Below are 21,973 nucleotides of genomic sequence, written 5' to 3' on the forward strand. Positions count from 1 at the left end.
GGGGACTCGGATCGGGGGTAATGGCGAAAGGAGGATTTGGAGCGTGCCCATGCGAAGGCACACTAAGCTTGGCGGCAAACTCTCTGCAGAGCAAAAAACATTGTTTGCACACGTAGTATATTGGCCAAAGCGTGCAAGCCCTCCTTCTTGGCCGTGGTCAATTGAGAAACTTTCAACCTATTTGCTATTGCTTGAGGTTCTAGGAGCAAGTCAAGATGGGCAAGAAACAACATCAAAAGGACCGCATGTTTTTGACAACGAAGGAATGGAAAGAAGAATGGGGTAAGTAATCCGCTGGAAATGACGTTGCGCACAAGCGCCGACTCGCTATCCATTCGCTTATATAGTTGAGGAATATCAGGGCGACTTCCTTCCACCATGCGGTGGCGGTCGGCACGGCCCTGGGATCCATGCCCTGGGCATGCGGCACGGCGGCGTATGAACACACACGAGAGCGGTCTATGAGCCTGGGGGTGCACGGAGGGACACTTCTGCTGGATTCTGGGATTGCAGGGGAGCGGCGTGCGTACGCGGGTGCGTGCGGGTTTGGGGTACGAGCCCTGGGGCGCGGCCAGGCCGTGGCGTGCTGGAGCTCACGCAGCGTTCAGTCTATCAACTCAGCTCTGCCGCGCTTCCACACCTCTATCCTTCTGACCTATTTGAAACGCGCCGTCGCGGCGCACCACCGACCACACACAGGTGGGCACAAGGGCGCCAAGGCGGCTGCGCCCTTCAAGCGCCTGCCCTTCCACTGCTGTGCCATCAACTTCACGCCCTTCGAGGACCCGGTGTGTACGGACGACGGCACGGTGTATGACATCGCGTCCATCGTGCCGTACATCATGAAGTTTAAAAAGCACCCCGTGAGCGGCGAGCCGCTGGCGCTGAAGGACCTGACGCGGCTCAACTTCTCCAAGAACGGGGACGGCGAGTGGAACTGCCCCGTTATGGGCAAGGTGACTGACAGTGGCAGCAGAAGCTGGGAGAGGAGGCATGAGTGAGCCGCTCCAGTTGGGGGTGCATGTGGGGTCTTGGGATACGGCAAAGGTCAGTGCTGCCGTTGATGCTACCCGGGCCTCTGCCAAGTAGGCTTTTGCTCAGGATGCTGCGTTCCGGGGCCCTTGATCCCCTTGCTCTCTCCCGACCTGCCTCCTCAAACGCCAGGTGTTTACGGAGCACACGCACATCGTGGCCATCAAGACCACGGGCAATGTGTACTGCTGGGAGGCGGTGGAGGAGCTGAACGTCAAGCCCAAGAACTGGAAGGACCTGCTGACGGACGAGCCCTTCACGCGCAAGGACATCATACACATCCAGGTATGTGAAGGGGGTTGGGCCGTGGGTTGGGCTGGCGGCGGCGCTGGCGTACAGCGAGTGCCGAAATGCATGTGCGATGCCACTGTATGTGCAACGGTAGAACTCGGCTAGCTCTTCGGCCTTGCTGTTCTGAAGAGCGTTGTTGTCACTCTCCCGCGCAACAGGACCCGCTCAACTTGACAGGGCGCACCATCGACCAGTTTGACCACGGTGGGTGTTTTGTACATTATTCTTGCGATATGTGGGTCTTAACGTAAGGGCCGAGAGCTTAGCTTCAGAGTGCCACGACCACACTGCGCGCATGTGCTCCAGACCGCCTGTGCTACTCCCCCAACTTGCACCGCCCTCACCTCACCCCACGGATTAATCCCACCAGTGAAGCGGCAGCTGACGTTGGACGACGACGAGGGCGCCGACGGCGCCGCCGTCAGCAACATCCGCAATGCCACAGACGACATGAAGCGCGCGTTGGGCGCACTCAACACCAGCGAGGCAAAGAACGCCTTTGCCACCGGCGGCGGCGGCAAGCGAGTGGAGGCCGCGCGGCTGCTGGCAGAGGCAAAGGCCAAAGCCGGTGGCGCTGGCGCCGGCGGCGCAGGAGCGGGAGCGGGGTCCACGACAGCGGCGCAGGAGCGGCAGACGGGCTCGGGTGCGCCCTCGACGTCAGGGCCGGCGCCGGCGGCCGCAGCAGGCGCGGGAGGGGGCGACTGGCGGTTGCGGGCGCCGGAGCGGAACACGGAGATGCCGGCTTTCAAGCCCGGCGCCGTGACGTGGGACACAGACGACAAGATTACGCCGGCGGCCGCGCCCACGGGCGGGAAAGGGAAAGGCAAGGGCGGCGGCGGGGGGGCCGGGGCGGCGGCGAAGCCGCCGGCGGGCTCCGTGGAGGGCGGCTCCGCTGCCAACGGCGGCAAGCCGTCGCCGTCGGCCTGGTACGAGGCGCAGGGGCACGTGAAGTACGTGGAGAGCGCGCAGAGCACGGGCGCAACGTCGCGGTCGTTCACCAGCACCGCGTGGGCGCCCAGCACCAAGAACGACCGGGCGCGCACGCGGCTGCAGCGCACGCCCACCAAGAAGGGCTACGTGCGCCTGCACACCAAGTGAGGCCGGCCGGGGTGGCGCGTGGGTGTGTGTGTGTGGGGGGGGGAGGTTGAAGGCGATTAAGATCGGCGGGCAGGGCGGTGCGTGGCGACGAAGTGGGCGGGCTGGGACGAGGACATGCGCGGAAGGAACGGCACGGGTCCAGGAGTGGTTGAGGCCAAGTGCATGCGGACCAGGTACGGTAACGCGCGGTTTCCACACGTGGTTGAGATGAGCAGCCCAGCCGCTGCCTGATCCGCATGCCAATCTGTTCCAACGTTTCGCCTTCCGTTCTCGCCACCGAAACTCTGCTGCCAACTCTCTACCCTCCCCTCCCTCCTCAACAGCCTGGGCGACCTGAACGTGGAGCTGCACTGCGACCTGGCGCCGCGCACCTGCGAGAACTTCCTGGCGCTGTGCGACATGGGCTACTACGACAACACGCCCTTCCACCGCTCCATCAAGAACTTCATGATCCAGGTGAGGGCTGCGTGGGAGCGGGAGCGTATGACTGGAGCATGGGGCTGGGAGCGGGCGTGGGGCGGGCGCTAGCGTGGCTCGTTACGAAGAGGAAGCAAAAGAGCTCCTCAACTGTGGCCTTCGAGGCTGACGCCGTTTGCCGTTCCGCGCGACGCAAAGTCTGCACGTCTTGCTTCAGCCTCATCCAGGCCCCCGCCTGACCTCGCTCTGCGGCCACCCCGTCCCCTGCGCTTCCTACAGGGCGGCGACCCCACCGGCAGCGGCAAGGGCGGCGAGTCCATCTTCGGCCCCACCTTCAAGGACGAGCTGGACAGCAGACTGGTGCACGCGGGTGAGAGCCGGGCGGGAGGCGCCACGAGAGGTGGTGGTGGTGGGGGGGTGTTTCCGCCATGTGCAGTATGGGAAGGTGAGAGGGCGGCCGGGAGGGGGGGGGGAGGCCACGAAGAGGGCTCGGGATGAAAGTGTTTGCCTTGTGAAGTTGCGAGCGGCATTGCGAAAGGTGCTCATGCCGCTGGTGCATCCCGTGCTGGCTCCTGCCGCCCTCAGGCCGGGGAGTGCTGTCCATGGCCAACAGCGGCCCCAACACCAACGGCTCCCAGTTCTTCATCACCTTCAAGGTAGGGGCACTCGGCACGCGTTTGTGCGATGCAGGCCGGGGTAGATGTGCCTCATGATGGCCTGGTGTGCAGACCGGTTTCGTTGACTCTTTATCATCAGACCATCCCGCACACGCTTTTCTTGGCCTCTTGTATCCTCCCTGCGTCACGCCCCGCATCTCCTCCGTGCCTCAGTCCTGTCGGCACCTGGACTTCAAGCACAGCGTGTTTGGGCGGGTGGTGGGCGGGCTGGACATCCTGAGCGCCATGGAGAAGACCCCCACAGACCCCGACGACTGCCCCACAAGCCCCATCACCATAACAGGTGCGCGGGGATGCGGAGGTGGGGATGCGGAGGTGGGGATGCGGAAATGGGGAAGGGGAGGTGGGGATGGGGAGGTGTGACTCCAAGCGGTGACTGGACAAGGGCGCACGGGTGCAGCAGTTCAGGAACGGGGGTAAAGTTGGGCACAGCAGCGTGCGGCCATGCAGGCGGTGTCACAGGGCTGCCGGGTTGGGTGGCTGGGTCGCGCGGCCCCACATGCGTGACTACTGATTAGAAGCGGAACTATTCGCGAACACGGAAGGGCCACAGTTAATTTGCCGCCGTCCCCGCCGCCCGTCTCGCCCCCGCCCTCGCAGGCGCCACGGTGTTCACCAACCCCTTCTACGAGCTGGAGGAGGAGGAGCGCAAGGCGGAGGCGGCGGAGCGCAAGAAAGCGGACGCGGAGGCGGCGGCAGCGTCGGACCCCATCCTCAACAAAGTGGGTTCGCGTCCACTTTGGCCGTCCTAGCACGGTCTTACTATGTTTTGTTCGTCTGTATGCTCATCAGTTGGAGGTTTTCGGAGGCATGAAGCTGAGAGCATCTTCCCTTCTGTGTTCCTTTGGCATTGGCACCCAGGTGGGGACATGGTACAGCAAGCCCGGCGCGGGAGGCGACACGGCGGCGGCGCCCGCGCCCGTGCGCAGCGGCGTGGGGAAGTACATCGCCGGCGGCATGCTGGCGAGCAGACCGGCGGCGCCTGCCGCGGCGCCAGCGGCAGCAGCAGCAGCGGCACCTGCAGCGGCGCAAGCGCGGATGGCGGTAGCGGAGGATGACGAGCGGCCGGTGAAAAAGGCAAAGCCGTCATCCGCCCTTAGCAACTTTGATACGTGGTGAGGGTGCTGCCGAGCCGGCGGTTGTGGGGGCGTCTGGTGGAGGGGCAAGCGGGCGGCGGGTGTTGCTGTTGGTGTTGTGCACGTGCTTACGTTGCGGACGCTCACGAGACAGCTTGTTAGCCGGGTTTGGCGCGATGATGTTGTGTGGTAGGGGTCGCACTGCGAAGTGCGTATTGGCCTACGAATGCGGTGGCAGACGCGCCTCGATTGGGAGGCGTTGTGTTACAATGTGGCAACGCCACATCCTGCCTTTCCATGTAAGAATGGACCAGAGCAACACGCTCGAATCCGACCGTTGGGGCAGACATGCACGAGGTCAGAAACAGCCGCCATGTGCATGCCTTGCCACGTTACGCGGTTAATGAGGGCTCCGCTCGGCCCATGAAGGGGCGTGCCGTCTGCCCATCTACCCGTCTCCCGCCAAGTGCATCCACTACAGCACCATGTCAACTGGTGTCTGATAAGAGATTAGCGCAGCAGAACAATGACTCAGTTTTTGTTACTCACACAGGCCCCTTCATCAGCCCCAATAGTGATGTCAGCACCAGAAGTGATCTCAGGGTTTCGGGCAGCGGCGCCCCTGAGTTCGGGGCCGTGCCGACAATCTCATTGTGTCATCTGGTCGTGCCATTCCACTACTCCAGGAACCCCGTGCCTCACACTTGCGCCCACGTCCACAAAGATGCATCTACAGTCAATTAGCCGCCCACCAGCCTCTGCTGTTCACTCACAGTCTCACAGCCGACCTGTCAAGCTGACACGAACTGCGTCAGCCTTTGCATCGAATATGTGACGGCCGTACTTGTGCCCATCTGTATAAGTCTGCATTACTCAGCTGCCCCACCTCGTGACCTGATTCAACACACCCTCGCTAATCCCCACCACTACTGCTCTCATTCCTGCTGCGCGGCGAAAGCCCGCTGCGGCTCCCACCATGTCCAAAGGGCGGCGGCCATTACCCGTAGTGCGGTCCCTGCTGCAGCAGAGATGCCGCCTATGGCCGATACGCCCGCCGCACCTGTGCCCCCTGTGCCCCCTGTGGCCCCCAACTCCTGATCCTGCCGTGGCCCCTGCGCCCGATGCACCTGCTCCGTCAGAGAGCTCTGCTCTGCCTGTGCCGCCCGCCGGTTTCGCCTTTGTTGCTCCGCTTGCGGTACCTGCTCCTGCTGCGATCCCTGCTCCTGCCCCTGCACCGTCGCGTGCGCCAGATCCCCAAGGGACCCCTGCTCCGCATTTGCCTGCGCTACCTGTGCCTGCACCTGCTCCTGCTGGGGCTCCTGCTGCTGCGGCACAGCTGACACCTGCTCCTCCGACACCTCCGGTCCATCAGGACTCAGGCCGTCCTCGTGTTGCGGCGTCCCGTTAGTGCCCTGGTGCTGCAGGCCATCACTCGGCGGCGGCCGCTCATGCAGCCTCAGGTGCTCCAGGTGCGGAATGACCTCGGACCTGTGAGGGGGGACGATGTGTGTCAAAGATGGAAGTGCCGACGTCCAGGGGTACAGCGGGGGTAAACGTACAGTACGTATATGTCAGTGCAGTGCGTATCGTACCCAAGCAAGGCCAAGGCACTGGTTGCCGATGAAGTGATGAGCCTATTTGGGCTGCACAGCTAGCAGGCGCTAGCACTATCTGCCTGCGCCGGCCCCATGCCGAAGCCACCAATAAAGTAAGCCCACCGTGTCCCGTCCACTACTGGTAAACGCACGCACCTCAAATCAGGCACACCGCCCTGCTCGGTGCAGCAGGCGCACTTGAGCGCCACATCGGCGAGCGAGAGCGCCAGCTCTGGAGGCCATAGCAGCACGTCGTTTTGGCCTTGTCGTCCGCGTGTGCTGGTGGTGGTGGATGCAAGCTTTGCAAGGGTTTGTCCGTTGCCGCCCCCCTCCATGTCGTACTTGACCACGCCGCGGACCCACAGAACTAGATCTGCGGCGTCTCCAGCCGTGTCACCTGTCAGCAACCGGAGCAGAAGCACACCTGCTGGGGAGGGGAAAGGAGGGGACGGGGCTTGAATAGTGCAAAAGGGTTAGGGTAAGGTGTGCATGCACCCCTGGTTTGGGTTGACATTGGCAGCAGCTCACACGCACCGAGTTCGCGGACGTCCTGCATCCCCATGTGCACGTAGTGCACAGAAGTCTGTGCTGCATCATCGGCTCCACCACCAGAGTCGGAGGCCCCCACCGCGGCGCCCGACCCCTGAGGCATTCCGCCTAGGCTTCCGCTTGGGCAAGCCACATCACCTATCCCCACAAATCCAAGCTTTGCAGATTCATTTACGTGATCAACCACCACACGGCACGGGTCCAGCGGCCTGCGAAGGTTCCGGCGGCGGCACACAGCAAATGTATGATTCATGAGCGATCATGCTCAATCGCCATGATGCTCGTGCAGTCAACTACGTGCGGTTCATCTTTGTTGCGTACATATGCGTACATGCCCCTGCTCATCCACTCACACTCCGCAAAACACAGGAGGCGTCCGGGAGTGGAGGAAAGCCACAGCTCTTGCCACATGTGAACCAATGCGCAATCGGGCCTGCCATCTGAGTGGTAAGTGTTGTAGTGCATCGGCCAGCATGGAGATTTGCTCGGCCTCTGCAAGAGACCCGACGCCGTACACCAGCATTGGCTGCGCGTAGGTGAAAGTAGCGCAAGGTAAGAAGGCATGCGTTAGACATGACGGGAGGGCAGCAAATGTGCCCTTTAATGTGGCGTCACAGGATGGATGGATGGGATCACAATGTATGGCAGCCACTTACGGAGGTCAGGCAGCTTCCCACGAGCGGCAAGAGGTTTGGATGCCTTATGGCTGCCAGTCGCATTGCAGCTGTCTCCAATCGTGACTCATCAACGGTGTTTCCATCCACTGCCGCCGGTGACTGGGACGCGTGTGAAAAGGGAAAGCACGGAGCACGTCAGAGGAGCAAGCAGAGAAGCCGGATAGCGTTAAGCCAGCATAGCTAGCGTATGCGGCGCACAGCAGGGCGCTCACCTGGGAACCGTTGCCCGGTGCGCGGGAAAACCGCCACACCAGTATATTACGGCCTCGTGCGCATCTACTGCTAGAATGGCGAAGCAGAAAACCGGCATAGCACTCCCCACCGCCGGCGGTATCACAGGTAGCTCCATTTGGCTGCCACGGTGGCAACTTCGCGAGCACATGCTCTGGAGAGAAGAAGTCGGTGGCTGCAGACAAAGTTGTTGCAGAAAAGTGCTGATGAACAGCAGCCTCCGCCGGCTCTCCCCTGCTGGATTCTACTCCCGCTTCCACATCCGTACTAAGTTGCTCGGCCAGCACGTTGCGTTGAAAGTACTGCCTCTCCTTGTGATGAGCGCGCGCTGCTCTGCGCTGGCATGTCGTCGATAATGCAAAGGCGATTACGCACACTGCTACCACCGCAACGCTGCCACCAAGCGCGACACCGACAACGAGGCCAAAGGAGGCACCGTAGCCACCTCCACCAGCTGTGGACTCCACTGGCAAGGCAGCGAGGAAGGCGTCCAAAGTGGGTAAGCCAAGGGGCAGGAACAGGGCGGGGAGGAATGTAGACGTCATGCCGCAACACAGTACAAACGTGCATGTACAATAAAACAGGAACGACATTCTGGTGAAAATGACAATGACAACCGTACGTCCACGCATTTAGTTGTCATTAGAGAGAGCAGCACGTACGTGGATGAGGCGGTGGGCGGGGTGGGCGCGGCGGCTGCGGAGGTGGAAGAGCCGGAGGCGGGCGCGATGACGCATAGATGGGGGGTGCGAGAGGAAGGGGTGGCCCGGGGTAGGGAGGTGTGGGAGGCTCCGGCGGAACTGGGGCGGCCTGCTGCAGCGGAGGCTGCTTGTACGTCCAATTGCCGGATGCAGAAGCTGCGCGCGGATGAATAAATCACAGGGCGGTTGGCGCCTGAGATACGCATCCTTTGTCCCGAACCGTGCAACCCGCGCGCCCCGCCCTCACACGCCTGGCCCTCGGCTTCCTCTGTGCCAGGACTGTCTAACCTCCTGGCAAGGCAAATGCATGAGTCCGCTCACATAACGAAGATATACCTGGCTCTGTTTGGGGCGCCACAAGCCCTGCGCCTGTTAAGAAGGTGGCAAGAAGAAGACGGGGGGGCGTGAGCACGTTGCCCGTTGCCCGTTGCTCGGAGCCCAGAAGAATACCGCGCGCCAACGCGCCCGGGAAGTTGTTTCAGTCTTCCGCTCGCACACTCGATACTCGTTGGGCGTTGGGCGTTGCGCGCTGCTGACAATGTCCCGCCGGCACGCACACTGTGCAGGCTCTGAGTCGGAGAGCAGCAGAGCATACATTTTCAATCATTTACCTGCATGCCATGCGTGCAGCACCAGCGCTACAGCTAGCGAACGGTAGAAGTGGGCCGCATTCAAGGCGCACATCGCGCGCTGTCTCGCCCCTCGTAAACCTTTGAACCTAATTGTCTCTATAAGCCTCAAAAGGTAGCAAGTATGCGTGTTGCAATTATTCGTTTAGGTAAGCGGAGCTCAGAGTCTGGCTCAGAGTGAAGCACAGAGTGGCGCTCGCAACAAAAAGGCGGAGGCCAATACGATAGCAATGCGTTTAACGAAAGTAACTGTGGCACGGGCCTGTGGCTCGGGCTGAACGTTGGCCGTGCGTGTGTGTGCCTGGCTAGGCACCCTGTGAACATCCGGTTTATTTCGTTGGACGACTTCTGACATCAGAGGCCTGCTGTCAATAGGTCGCGCCCAGGTAGCAGGAGCCCACTAACAGAATGCTGCTGTTGACTTGACGTGCGACCGCCGACAAGGACCCTGGCAACCGTACGCTACATACCAACATTCACAGCAGCCTCCCAACCGAAAGTGCACGCACGCTTTACTGCAGCAGTCGCCAAGTAAGCATTGTATTCGTAGCTATTCGTGTACCTACTGGACGATGACTTACTCCTGCAACAAGCTAAATACACATAAGGATAACATTGCAAACCGCTCGGGACTCCTAGCTCCTAGCTCCTAGCTAAGTTTGCTTGCCCGATATTCCCTAGTACTTGTTCAGCCAGTGAGCTGCGCCAGGCACAGACTTGCTGCCCACCTGCCCTCCGGTTCACTCCCAGCCAACCTGTCAGGCCGACACTGGCTGCGCCAGCCTTCACAACGAATATGTCATGGCCGTACTTGTGCCATTGATCTGTAAGACTCATCACCCTGCCTCCTTCGCCCATACCTGCTGCCACCGCCGCCACTCCTGCATAAACCCTGTCCCATTGCAGACTCCTGCCCGCCTGCCTCAGTCCTTCCACGTCACCTTATCCGCCGCCGGGCCGCGCGCCCCCCGGTACCCCTCCACTCGCTCCCGCTCCGCTCGCCCCAGCGTGAAGAAGCCGAGCACTCGGTCCTCCGGCGCCAGGCCCAGCAGGGTCTTCATCTCGGGGGCTTCGCGAGCAACCTGATGCCAGGGAGCGAGTAGATTATGGATTCACAAGGATGTATAGAAACCCTGCTCCATGCTACGTTTGTCGCTGAGACGCTGGTTCCAAGCTCCTGCCCTGCAAGCACCAGCTTCTCCAACAGCCCCCACTCGTTGTGCCCCGCTTCTTGACCCAGCTTCGGGCTGCCCCCCCGCTCACCTCCTGCCAGCTGGTCCAATAGGCCGCCAGACCCAGCGATGTGGACATGAGCCACATGTTCTGTACGGCTGCTGACGTGGCCGCCATCTCCTCCCACTCGGGCATCAGCTTGTCCGGCTTGGCCTGGCGCTTGCAGCAGATGGCGATGTAGCACGACACCTGCGTCCGTTGGTAGACAGCCACATAGCCGGGTTTGAAGAACACTTGTATGTTGGAAGCGCAGTCCTGTGTCCCTGGCACACGCCCCGAATCATGTTCCGTCCTGCGTGTTTTGGTGCAGCCGCCCATGCCCTGAGGCCAACCTACCCTTTCCCCGCAACACGCATTCCACACCGTCCCTCAGGCCCGCACCCACCTTGCCCCAGGTGCTGTCCCGCTTCTTTTGCAGCTTCTCCAGCGTCTTCTCGGCCTTCTCCACCGGCAGCCGCGTGCGGCAGAGCTCCATCGTCAGCTCTTCCATCTCCTTCTTGGACGCCCCCTCCAGCACCACGAACCTGGCAACGCACAGGGCAAAGGGGCACGTGTGTACATGCGATAGCTGAAACCCAATTGTCTGCGCGGAGATGATTGGGAAGCCACGAAGGCAGCCCAAAACTCGCGTGCGCAGTCTGAGTGAGTGCGCCCTCTGTCGCGCCATATGCTGGGACTGTCCCCTCTGTAACATCCGCATTCATATGATAGGACAATGAACGTTTCGTGTGCCTGACGGCTGCTATGCACGGTCACACGCCAGGTCACGACACCTCACCGCCAGGGCTCGGTTTGGCCGTGCGTGGGTGCCCAGTTGGCGGCCTGCGCGGGCGTCAGGCAATGTGAGGGAGCCGGCGGTGCAGTATTAGCAGGCTCGTCGAAACACAGGTCTGCCTTTCACTGCTCAACGTATCAGCTGTCCCTGAGCACCAGCCACCACGCAGAGCCGCACGCGCATGGAGCCCAGCGCCGGACCTTACCTCGATGAGCATCCGGATCTGATCGTGCGACACCTTTTGCCCGGTGTAGTCCTTTGGGAAGATGGAGCGGCGCTTGCTGATCAGCGCCAGCACCGACTCGGGGGCAGGTAGGCTGCCGGCAGCGGCCGCCTGTGCGCACCGGCAGTAGTGCGTCAGAGGAGATTTTACAAGCTTTGACGCACCAAGCAGCCTGTCCGTTTACTGGTTCGAGCGCACCGCGTTGTACTTTGAGACCCGTCACGTGCTGCACAAAATGCCCGCCGGCTGCCACCATCGGTCGCCCTGCCGCCGGCCCACCGCCACCTCACCTTCTTCCCATCTGCCTCCTGCTGCCCTGCCTGCTGCTTCAGCTCCGCCTGCGGCGCGGCCTTCACCGCCTTCAGGTAGTCGGGCAGCGTGAGGAACAGCCAGGTGGTGAAGCCGCCCACAAACATGGTGGCAGTTATGGCGACGTTGGAGGTGATGAGGCCGGCGGCGCCAGACACCGCTAACAGCAGCAACACGGCCAGCTCGGAGCGCATGCTGGACGCAGGGCTGGCAGGCGCACGGGAAGAAGGGGGTAACGGCGGCAGAGGATGAGAGGAACCTTCGGTCGATTGAAGAGCAGGAGAGACGATAGGGATGGGCTAGAGAAGTATGCAGGCAAGGGCTGGTAGACTCATCTAAGTGCGTAAACTTGTAGGGATGACAAGGCACCTTCTACGAAACCTGGTACCTGGCACGAAACCCTCGGACCTGGACTACGTTGTGCCCCGCTGTGGCTTCGACCTGCCCCCGACTACCCGCGCTATCGCATGTGTTGCTCGAGTGGTATTATGATATTGTCGCGGCATAATTGCACCCGCGCGCACATCAACAGCGGCTGCGCCCGCGGTCGGCTGCACGCGCCTTGCGTGCGCACCGGCCACCGAAGGCCCGCATGGTATGTCAGGCTATAAATGACACTGAGTGATACACAATGAAGTACTTACCGATTGTCAATGCCGCGTATTTGGCGTTCTTTGAAACCCGACAGCAAGGGCTCCTCGCTAGCCATGGCAAATGATTACTTTCCAATAAAGATATGACGTGTATGAGTCACAATTACAGTAGGAATGCTCGAGAGTCCAGCAGAGTGCGTATCATAGAGCGCGTTGCCGATGCTGCGATTGAAGCGGAACGCGTTTTCGGTGCGGACCCTGCCTTTGTTCAAAGGCCACGCCATACAACATTGAAATTGAGCAGATATATACTAGCTTCAGCCTGGTTTTGTGTTTCACCTTTGCAAAACGCGACGCAAATGGATGTGAGGAACCGCAGTCCTCGCTTGGTGCCCTCCGGTCAACAACGTTTATAGTGGTAGTGAATAGAGCAGCTCTAGGGCAGCGAGGTTACAATCATGGCGTCCCAGGACTTGTTCAAGCGGGCCTTCGCGACGGGCAAGCCCTACGAGGACCAGCCTCCGCGCATTCGGAACATGTTCATGCCGACTGAATGGAAGGTCCGGTGAGTGGCGATTGCTGGGACCCAACCGGCGCTCCTGCTGAGGCGGAGCAACTGCCCCCGACCCCCCGTGCACCTGCCACATCGGCGCACCTTCCGTGACGGAAAGTGCACCGCCCTGCCGATCCCCGCGAGCTCTCTGAGCCCCACTCCCATTCTTATCTGGCCAAGGACAACACATAGCTGAGCCACGCGTGCCCATCTAGCGTGCCAGGACCTCTGAGGGCAGTCAGGGTACGCCTCGCCAGCACCTTAACCCGGCGTTTCTCGCGTAACGTCCACCCCGAAACCCACCCCTACCCCATCCAATCACCCGCCCTCACAACAGTGTGATCCAGCACCAGATCCAACGCGGCATGCCCTGGTCGGAGACACTGGCCTGCACCGTCAGCCAGCAGCAGGAGTACTATGAGGAGCTAATCCGCGCATACCGGGGCTGGATGCGGGTGCGTGCATTGTGTGCACTGTTGTTGGGTTTGCGGTATACGATGTTGGGTGCTGGGTGATGGTGGTTCGACGGCAAAGGCATGGGCGTGGAGTTTGGTAGATGGCGTTGAAAGGCGCGGACGGTCAGTGGCATGGAGCAAGGCACGCACGGCAGTGCAGGAGCAATGCGGGGCTTTCATCTCGAGCGAGGGCTTTCCTTGTCCTCCCCGCCGGCGCTCCGTCAAGACCCATCTCTCACCCGTGCCGTACTCCACGCACCCGCCTTTCCCCGCCGCCTCCGCCCGGCGCAGTTGTTCCCCTACCACCTGTCCGAGTACGTGTGTCGCGTGGCCCGCCTGACACCCTTCAAGTACTACATCGACATGCTGGCCACCTGCCTGAGGGAGGAGCGCAGCTACGACCGCATTCCCAACTTCACGGTGGGGGTGGGGGGCGTGGTTAGGGGGGCTGCTGTGTGTGTCCGGGGCGGGGCAAGAGGTTTGAGGGTTGGTGGAAGGAGTAGGGAGATGGGAAGGGAGGAGAAGGAGGAGGAGCCAGGCCAGGCCCGATGGTTCAAGTTGCGATGATACTGTGGGTTGAGGGCGTGAGTGGGTGGAAAGCGGGCAAGTCACTCTCTCCTGGCAGGCGCTTAACACATGCCGCCGCGCCCACATCGCGCAAACGTGCAGGCGGCTGACGCGCTGGCGGTGACTGGCGTGGGGCGCAATGAGTACATCGCGGCGCTCAACGCCTGCAAGGCCCGCAGGCTGATGTGGCGAGTCAACATCAACCGCGACTCCATCGTACGAGAGCAGCTGCCCACCGTGAGCGGACTGCCCGGGGCTGAGGGTTGGATGTTTGTTCTCACAGTTTACAAAAGAGACCCGGACACATGAGTGCAGGCATGGATCAGGGCTTGACTCAGACACCCCTGCCGTTGAGTCAGGGCTTGACTCGGACGCCCCTCGGCACACCTGCGCAGGAGCCGCTGCCGGTGGCACGCCTGGAGCCCTGGTGGCGCGTGGCGGTGGTGAATATCGGTGAGAGCCCGGGTGGCACGTGGCGGTGGCACAATCCTGGGGCAAGTCACTGGCCAGGGACAAGGCCCTGGGGTGTGGAGTGCCAGTGTGTGGACGAGTGAGGGCCGGGGGTAGAGGGATGCTGGGAACACAGGATCAGCATGCCAAGAAGGCAGCGCACGCACACACGCATGCGCCTCCATGTCTAAGCGTTGTCCGAAACGTATGTTCGCCGCACCTCCTGCGCGCTCGCAGGCGAGTCGGAGTATCGGGAGCTGGGGGAGGAGGAGCTGGCGCACCTTAAGGTAACATGGAAAGGCTGGCGGTGTGTGTGTGTGTGTGTGTGTGTGTGTGTGTGTTGAAAAACGAAATGGAAGCCCGCGTGTGTGTGTGTGTGTGTGTGTGTGTGTGTGTGTGTGTGTGTGTGTGTGTGTGTGTGTGTGTGTGTGTGTGTGCGCGCGTGTGGGCTCGAGCATACCGTGACGGGCAGCCAGTGCCGCGTGTCGAGAACGCACGAATAGGAAAGGGCCCATGCCGCGCCGCATGTGTGCGTGGCGGCTTGGGGCACTTGCCTGTCCGTCCGCATCGGCCCACTGCTTGACACGGCCTCGGGTCCCACACTCCTTCACTTCCCATGCCACTGCGCGCTGCAGACCGCCGCGCTGCCGCCCCATGCATTCGACCTGGGAGACTCCACCTCGCCTTCGGGCTCCTCACCCGCGGGCTGGGGCGTGCGTGTTCGCGATCTTCAGGTATGCGGTGTGCGTGCACGGGAATACGGTATGTGCTTGCATTGCCTTCGGGACATCGACGGTCACTCTTAGACTGTATTATGTCGACATGGACCTGGAGGGCTAGCTTCCCAGCATACCTTGGGCGCTCACACTGCCGCATTGCTGACATTGCCTGAAATTTTATACCTGATTGCCGTACTGTGATTACGTGATTACCGCGATCACCTGATCACCGCGATCACCAGAACCTGCTTGCTCCGCGCCTGCCTTTACCTGTAGCCCGAGTCGGTGCTGCGGGGCCTGCTGCGCAAGGGGCTGGTGTATCTGGAGGTGCCCGTGGAGCCGTACGACAGATTCGCAATCCCGCCGCTGGAGGTGCGGCTGGAAGCAGAGCTCCCGGGGCATTGTTCGGGAGGGGGCGTGCGTGCTTGTTTAAGCGTCAAGAAGTTGGCGAGAGCCGCTGCGCGTGTAGAACAGGAGAGAGTACCCGATGGCTGGCAGGAGCTGTCCTGCGGCCAGGAAAGTACGGTAGCGCCAGATGCACTCCAACACGCCCCTCGTCGCCTGATGCATCCGTTTTCCCAGGGTTTCGTGTCCAACAAGACCAGCGACGCCGGGGACGCGGGGGCGGACCCGCTGGAGGGGCTGCTGTACGGCGTGTTTGTGGCCAACAGGTACGGTGGGGGAGGGGCGCGAGCGGTTTGCTGGTAACGCATGCCGTGCCGTGCTGCGACGCATGTGTACGCAAGGCGGGCCGCAGCGTTGGCGTGCACAAGCTCGCATTCTGAATCAAGCTAGTATGCAATGGAAGCTGGGAGTCCCAGTCGCACGTGAGACGTCGCAGTCGGGTGCAACGCCGAAGCTTGTGTTGACGGTGCTTCTTTTGTGTGCGCCCCGCCTGTCGCACAAACTTGCTTACAGCGAGCGCATGTGTGCCGCGGAGCTGGCGGGAATCCTGGGCGTGGGGCTCTCGGAGCTGCAGGTGGGTGTGCGTCATGACTCATGAGTTGTGCAGCTTTGCGGTCACGGAACCTAGCTCCCGAGCGTCGTTTATGCTGCGCCGTTGCCGAGCATGCGTTAACGGATCCATGGCCGCATCGGCACCTGGAGCTCGCGCAGCAGACGGCTCGACGCGGTCCGTCATAGCATGCGTAACCCTCCTGTTCCTGCCCCGCAGGCAGCGCTGGGCGTGGCGTGTCGACTGGGCTTCGCCACACGCGTGACTGACACGCCGCTGTCCATGACCCCAGCGCTGCCTCCCCAGCGCGCCTCCCAGGGTGACCTGATTGACCTCGGCACACCAACCTTCAAAGGCGGCGCCGACAGCATGGGAGTAGGAGCCGATGGGGCGGGGCAAGGCCCCGGGCGTGCGGTGACCGGCAGTGGTGACGACGATGGGCCAGTGAATGGGCAGACCGGGTCAGCGGCTACCGGCGCCGCGGCAGCAGCGCGGCAGCAGCTACAGCAGCAGCATGCAGCACAGCTGACGGCTGGGCTGCTGGGGGCGCAGCAGCAACAGCAGCAGCGGACCGGTGGCGGCGTGACGGCTGCTGCGGCGGGAGGCGGCGGCGGCGTGGCGGTGGTGGTTGATGCTGAGGCGACCGGTTACCTGATGATGGGGGCGCTCTCGCCAGGTGGGTGGACACGCGACACGTGACTGGTTGTTGTGTTCAACCAGTGGTGCTATTAGGTGTGCTATAGGAGCCGCTGCTTCGCTTCTATTTTGCGTACTGCAACGGCGGTCGTTGCGCTCGGCTCTCAAACTCGGCGCTACCCGGCTTCACCTGCAGGCCTGAAGCGGCACTCAGTGACGCTGTTCGAGGGCGGGCGCGTCGCGGGCGAGGAGGTGGTGAAGGAGATGATTTCCGAGCTGTGGGCTAGCTACGCGGCAGGTGAGAGCGAAGGAGGTGGGCGGGCTGGCGACGTACCAAAGGGCCACATCCGAACGCCGAATGGGCCGTGCTCCTCAAGCCCCTTGTGGGCGCTTCCACCGGGCTTGCCCGAATCCCACTCCCACTCCCACAACCTACCATCACCCACGCCTGCCCCTCCCCTCCCCCTCCCGCCCAACAATGCCTCGGCACGCGCTGCAGGCCAGGCGTTTGAGGGCGACCTGCTGCGCCTCACGCACTACTGCGCCGCGCTGGCCACGCTGCTGGAGGCGGTGCGGGCCAGCGCCGGACCCGGGGTGCCGCTGGAGCTGCTGCGCAAGGAGAGCCTGGCAGGGCTGGCCCCGGGTGCCGCGGCCAAGGTGGGCGGCCAGGCGTTGCAACTGTTGTCAGAGTGGGGTTGGAAAGCTTGGCATGCGGTGTTGCCTGTTGGTTTAGCGGGCGCATCGCCGCGGGAGGCTGCCCCGCTGCATTTACGGCATACGGGTGACCCGCGGCCACCAGGCACCACAATCCGCCTAACCCCTGCCTACCTCCCGCCACTGCCCTCCAGCTCGATCATGCATACCTCCCACCTCCACCCCGCCACCACTTGGCTGGCTACACCCCGCCACCACTTGACTAATTCCCGCCTGCCTCCCACAACCCCTCCCGCCCGCTTCCGACGCCACGTGGCCGCAGGTGCTGCACCACGCCTACTGCGCCGTGGTGCCCATCACGCCACTGCCGCCGCCCGTGCTGCCGCTGTCACCCTACGCCTTCGCCGGCGCCAGCGCTCCCGCGTTGGCCGGCACCGGCACCCACGCCGCCAGCTCCGGCCCCGCCTACTACGGCCCCACGCTGGAGGCGGCGTCGCCCTGGCTGCAGCTGGCACTCTACCAGACGGCGCGGTGGGTTTTGAAGGCTTCATATATCTCCGGGGGGGGGATAGACATGTAGCACACGAGCAGCGTATTTGGAAGGCGTCGGACAGTGCGCTCATTCTGCGGCGTCGGGGATTGCGCTGCGTGCTTGTCTGCCGCTTGTGGCGGCCCCTGGCAACCGCTCGCCCTGCGCGCGCTGTCCCACCTGCTCGCAGCTGCGGCCCGCAATCGATGGTGTTTGTGTGCGGCCAGCGCGTGTGGCGGCTGCCCCACCCCCTGGACCGGTGCACGCACGCGCTGCTGACGGCGTGGGAGGAGGAGGGCGCGGAGGGTACGCACGGCGCCGGCGGCGGCAGCAGCAGCCGGGCGCGGGCACACGGTAGCGACGGCGGGGTAAGTGGGCGCAGCCCTCAAGAAACTTGTTGTAGGCACGGCAACGGTATAGCTAGAGCGCTGATCCGATGGCAACACTTGGGCAGTGACCCTCATCCCACGCCCTCATCCCACGCCCTCACCCTCGCCCGCTGCTTACTGGGCGTGCCTGGAGCCCACTCCTCTCACACTTTTCCGCCTTCCCGGGGTTACCTTCACAGGCAACGCTGGTGGAGGCTCCCTTCCTGCTGTACACGCTGAACGAGATGCTCAGCCGTACTGCCGTACTGGTACAGCCGTTGGAGGTGCCGTACGCTGACGCTGCGCCCGAGGTGGTGGAGGTACCGCTGCCGCTGCCCGCGGCTGTGCTGGCCAAGGCGGCGGGCGCCAGCGACACCGACAACGAGGGCGCCGGCGCCGGTGCGGCGGCGGGCCCGGTGATGGTCCCTGGTAAGTGTGGTGTCCTTGGCACGCGGGTTGGGCATTGCGGCTTTCTGCGGCCGGAACTGTCAAGCCTATGCTTCCAAGCTGCAGAGTCTGCCTTTACCCCTGAGGCGACCATGGCTTTATGGTCGTGTTCCCCTGCGTGCAGGCCTTCGGAGACGCGGTGGCGGCGCCGTGTCTGTGCCGCTGCAGCCGCCGCTGGTGGCGGCGCTGCAATCGTTGGGCCTTGCGAGCTGCGTGGGGCACCTGCGGCTCATGCGGCACCCACAGCCGCATGGACAAGGGCAGGCGCAGGCGCAGGCGCAGGCGCAGGCGCAGGCGCAGGCGCAGGCGCAGGCGCAGACGCAGGCGCAGGCGCGGCAGCAGCCGGCAGGCGCGGCGCGTGTGGCCCAGGGGACAGCCAGCGCGCCAGCTGGTCCCGAGGAGTCGGGGCAGACGCGGCCACCGGGTGCGTGGTATGCTTGGTATGCATGAGGAATGGTACCTGACGGCGGTAGCGGCAGGCAAGGATGCTGGGAGCGCGGGCGCTATGCCTGCTACTCGCACACGGTATACCCTGCGTAGTTAGAACGGTAGTCAAGCCCGTATGTAGAGTACGCTAACGCCTGTCACTAACGGCTGCTCCTGCAGGATCCGGGCTGGCCTCGCCGCCCACATCGGCCAGCGCCACAGATACGGAGCAGCAGCAGCAGCAGCAGCAGCAGCAGAAGCAGCAGCAGCGCGGGGACCGCCGCGGCGGCGCTGCCGAGCCCAGCAGCGGCGCCGCCGGCCACACTGCTAGTGGCGGCGGCACCGGCGGCGGCCCCTGGCTGCCGCTCAGCGCCTCACTTGGCGTGCCGCTGTACAACCTGGACCTGTGCAAGGCGGTGTGCCGGGCCGCGGGCGATGCAGCCTTTCTGTCGCCTGAGGGCCGTACGGCTCAGCTGCAGGTGAGGAGGCGATTGCGGGTGGTCGGGGGCGCATGTCAAGACCGTTGTGCTGGGCTTGGGGGCTGCGTGTGCGGTGTGGGTCGGACAGGATAGCATCCTGCTCGCCTGGGGCTGTTGTGATGGTTCCATCTTCGAAACCGAGCTGCTGCTCTGCACGAGGTCGCCGCGCAACCCGCTATGGAGTCTGTGCCACCCTTGCGCCTGGTCATCACTGCTACGGTATAGCCTTTTATGGTCTCACTCCTCATCCCGACGCTCATACTTCGCTTGAGAGAAGTCAAATTTAGTCATCCCTGGACGGCCCCGCTCCTGCTCGCTACAGGCCCAGCTCGTGCTGCAGAACCACCTCACAAAGCTGCTAATGCAGTTCTCGCACGTGTCCCAGGTGGGCGTGCCATGTGCTGAATGCTGCCGTGTGCTTGTGCAAGGGACGCCTGTTCTCAGTTTTACTGCCTTGCGCATGCTGCCACGATGCCGCGCCTGTTGATCTTACAGCAGCTCCAAATCCCCTGCCTCATCGCCATCGCTACCCCTCCAAACTTTCGCGCGTCCCTCAGGATGGAAGCTACGGCTCTGCCACGGGACCCGTGCTGGGCGTGAGCCCGGGTCTAAACGGAAGTGGCCACGTCACCGGGGACGTCTCTCCCTACGCCACCTCCGATACGTTTTCTGGGGTCATGGCGGGACCCGCTGGCCGCTCCTATGGCGCCCCTTCGGCGGCAGCAGCGGCGGCAGCAGCAGCTGCAGCGGCGGCCGGGCCCACCGGCCCCGGCCGCGTGGGAGGCACGCTGCCGCTTCCCGCGCTCAACCTGAGCTTTGACGGGCACACGCTACAGCCCATCCGCCTGAGGGACTGCGTGCAGGGTCTGGGCTGCTTGTGCCAGGGGTGATGAGGCAGCGAGCGAGCGGATATAGTTGTAGGTTTGGGTGATTTCATACAGTGCACTGCCCAGAGGAATGATACATCCACTTGCGGCTGCGCGGGGGCAGCTTGTCTTTAGGGGGGGGGGGTGATGCTTTATATGGTGCCTGCATACGATGCTGCGAGCCATGCGATGGATGCGGCATGAGGCCACTATGTATACCGTTTGGGGAATGTGGACTTGGTGTAAACTTGGGAGTTGGGGTGACCGCCGGGCAGGGCAGGGATGAGGACAGGGCTGGCGGGAAAAGGCCAAGCCTTGGCATGGGCACGAGAGTTAATGTTGTCTTGTGTTTTATGCTTGGATTCACTGTTTCACTGTGTCGCACAATTCCGCCGACCTTTGCGCACCCCAGCATATGTGTGCCCGCGGTTTCCAATGCTCTATTGAATGCACCAAAAGCCAGCCCAGGCCCTGCGTCCTAGGGCCCAAACGAGCTCCTCCGTACAATGTTTGCTCGCACACTCCGGCGCACGCGATTAGGTGTCGCGCGCTACTGTATGGTAGCCCTTGTGTCGCACAAGTGGTTGGAGCGTGTTTGGGGTGAGTTGGCGCGGCAGGGTGGTGTCGCGCCCATGCTGCCCCGCTTGCGGGGCTTGTTCCCGGCCGGTCTCTGATGGCTATGGTGTAGTCCTATGAATTATCTGTGCGCGGGTTGGTGCCCGGCGAATTTCTGTTGCATGGGGCCTGCGCGCATGGCGTGCCCCTCGGGGGGTAATCGCGCTCGGATCACATAAGGGCCGCTCGAACTAAAATTTGCCACTCATACAATAATTACAGCTACTGTATGTCTACTCGCCCATGTGTAGCACGCTTGGGCGCTAGCTCGCATTTGAGAGAACCAACACCCTTGCTCCCCCCATTTTCGTCAAAACCAACATTCTGCAAATTGATACTGTAGTTCTCACTCTGAGTAGCAGCTACGGCTGTCGTTCCCGTGGTTGAGAGCCCTTACCGTTGTGGTTCTACTGTGGAGGCAGCGGGCGTAGCGACCGGGCGCAAGCAGCCGAGCGGGCGGTGGAGAACCAGTCGCAAAAGTCTGCGGAATTGTGGGATCCAGTGAAGGCGGGTTCGTGTGTCGGTTGTGACAGAGCGAGGTGAGCCCGAGCGCGAAGCCCAGCTGGCGCTACAACCTTTGGGTCAAAAGTCAACGATAGCCGCTGCGGGCCAGGCGCGTGGCCTCGCTGGGTCGCTGGTTGCACCCAGCATGGCGTTTCGCAAGCTTAACTGGTTTTGGTTGCAAGTTCCTTCGCGGCGATGCTCCAATTGCGCCCTATGCACTGGTTGCAGGTCGTCGGCGGTGTTCCGGCGTCATGCTTCCGTGGCAAAATGTATGATGCGCTCCGGTCATCGAGTCGCATGTGCCGGAGGGACCAATAGCAGGCAGCGCAGCTTAGAATTGCAATCGGTGAGTATATGTAGACAGCCACTACTAACGTGTATCATTAGCGACCAGTCATACTTGTGGCGCGTCGGCACGCCGCACGCGTGCCCGCCGTCACTCACCCCAAAGGGGTCTGTTCCCGACACTCGCGCCAGCCGTACCGATGCGCCAGCATTTCGCGCAACCATACCATCTGACGGAGCGCTATGCGCAATCATCGCTTACCGAATGCCGGCTCAGGTTCCTATCCGCAACTGCTCCATCCCCACTAAGTTACGGTACTCACTTCCCCTCCTTCACACCCTTTCCTGCCTGCCTCCAC

At 62.6% G+C, this 21,973-nt stretch overlaps 4 protein-coding genes across 4 annotated transcripts in view; 2 read left to right on the top strand and 2 right to left on the bottom strand.

Moving 5' to 3' along the window:
* Positions 1 to 106: 106 nt before the first annotated feature.
* Positions 107 to 4,898, top strand: CHLRE_10g457000v5 (uncharacterized protein). Its single transcript, XM_043067079.1, has 11 exons — positions 107 to 282; positions 700 to 956; positions 1,165 to 1,317; positions 1,482 to 1,527; positions 1,694 to 2,417; positions 2,745 to 2,877; positions 3,118 to 3,208; positions 3,424 to 3,494; positions 3,669 to 3,798; positions 4,116 to 4,237; positions 4,377 to 4,898. The coding sequence occupies exons 1-11, from the start codon at positions 216 to 218 to the stop codon at positions 4,632 to 4,634; spliced, it is 2,052 nt and encodes a 683-aa protein (XP_042920476.1). The 5' UTR covers positions 107 to 215; the 3' UTR covers positions 4,635 to 4,898.
* A 2-nt stretch (positions 4,899 to 4,900) lies between these two features.
* Positions 4,901 to 9,196, bottom strand: CHLRE_10g457050v5 (uncharacterized protein). The gene is made up of 9 exons (XM_043067080.1): positions 8,956 to 9,196; positions 8,681 to 8,713; positions 8,306 to 8,500; positions 7,625 to 8,109; positions 7,392 to 7,511; positions 7,089 to 7,261; positions 6,721 to 6,944; positions 6,343 to 6,610; positions 4,901 to 6,079 (listed from the first exon to the last, which is right to left on the bottom strand). Exons 1-9 carry the CDS (start codon positions 9,026 to 9,028, stop codon positions 5,527 to 5,529), a joined length of 2,124 nt encoding a protein of 707 aa, XP_042920477.1. The 5' UTR covers positions 9,029 to 9,196; the 3' UTR covers positions 4,901 to 5,526.
* A 104-nt stretch (positions 9,197 to 9,300) lies between these two features.
* CHLRE_10g457100v5 (uncharacterized protein) lies at positions 9,301 to 12,276 on the bottom strand. Its single transcript, XM_043067081.1, has 7 exons — positions 12,158 to 12,276; positions 11,495 to 11,720; positions 11,187 to 11,315; positions 10,985 to 11,028; positions 10,592 to 10,730; positions 10,237 to 10,395; positions 9,301 to 10,055 (listed from the first exon to the last, which is right to left on the bottom strand). Exons 1-7 carry the CDS (start codon positions 12,220 to 12,222, stop codon positions 9,897 to 9,899), a joined length of 921 nt encoding a protein of 306 aa, XP_042920478.1. The 5' UTR covers positions 12,223 to 12,276; the 3' UTR covers positions 9,301 to 9,896.
* A 100-nt stretch (positions 12,277 to 12,376) lies between these two features.
* CHLRE_10g457150v5 (uncharacterized protein) overlaps positions 12,377 to 21,973 on the top strand; it is a 10,602-nt gene continuing 1,005 nt past the window's right edge. The window contains exons 1-20 of the mRNA XM_043067082.1: positions 12,377 to 12,671; positions 12,997 to 13,114; positions 13,406 to 13,534; positions 13,784 to 13,918; positions 14,077 to 14,134; positions 14,369 to 14,418; positions 14,767 to 14,865; positions 15,127 to 15,222; positions 15,433 to 15,521; positions 15,769 to 15,829; positions 16,025 to 16,481; positions 16,638 to 16,739; positions 16,941 to 17,098; positions 17,418 to 17,626; positions 17,815 to 17,992; positions 18,193 to 18,421; positions 18,564 to 18,863; positions 19,046 to 19,344; positions 19,667 to 19,729; positions 19,902 to 21,973. The exon at positions 19,902 to 21,973 is cut by the window's right edge and continues 1,005 nt beyond it. Of these exons, the coding sequence (XP_042920479.1) occupies positions 12,565 to 12,671; positions 12,997 to 13,114; positions 13,406 to 13,534; positions 13,784 to 13,918; positions 14,077 to 14,134; positions 14,369 to 14,418; positions 14,767 to 14,865; positions 15,127 to 15,222; positions 15,433 to 15,521; positions 15,769 to 15,829; positions 16,025 to 16,481; positions 16,638 to 16,739; positions 16,941 to 17,098; positions 17,418 to 17,626; positions 17,815 to 17,992; positions 18,193 to 18,421; positions 18,564 to 18,863; positions 19,046 to 19,344; positions 19,667 to 19,729; positions 19,902 to 20,234 (3,270 nt within the window). The 5' untranslated portion in view covers positions 12,377 to 12,564 and the 3' untranslated portion in view covers positions 20,235 to 21,973. The remainder of the gene's footprint in view (positions 12,672 to 12,996; positions 13,115 to 13,405; positions 13,535 to 13,783; positions 13,919 to 14,076; positions 14,135 to 14,368; positions 14,419 to 14,766; positions 14,866 to 15,126; positions 15,223 to 15,432; positions 15,522 to 15,768; positions 15,830 to 16,024; positions 16,482 to 16,637; positions 16,740 to 16,940; positions 17,099 to 17,417; positions 17,627 to 17,814; positions 17,993 to 18,192; positions 18,422 to 18,563; positions 18,864 to 19,045; positions 19,345 to 19,666; positions 19,730 to 19,901) is intronic.

Source organism: Chlamydomonas reinhardtii, chromosome 10 (genome assembly GCF_000002595.2).
Source record: "Chlamydomonas reinhardtii strain CC-503 cw92 mt+ chromosome 10, whole genome shotgun sequence".
Classification (NCBI taxonomy): Eukaryota; Viridiplantae; Chlorophyta; class Chlorophyceae; order Chlamydomonadales; family Chlamydomonadaceae; genus Chlamydomonas; species Chlamydomonas reinhardtii.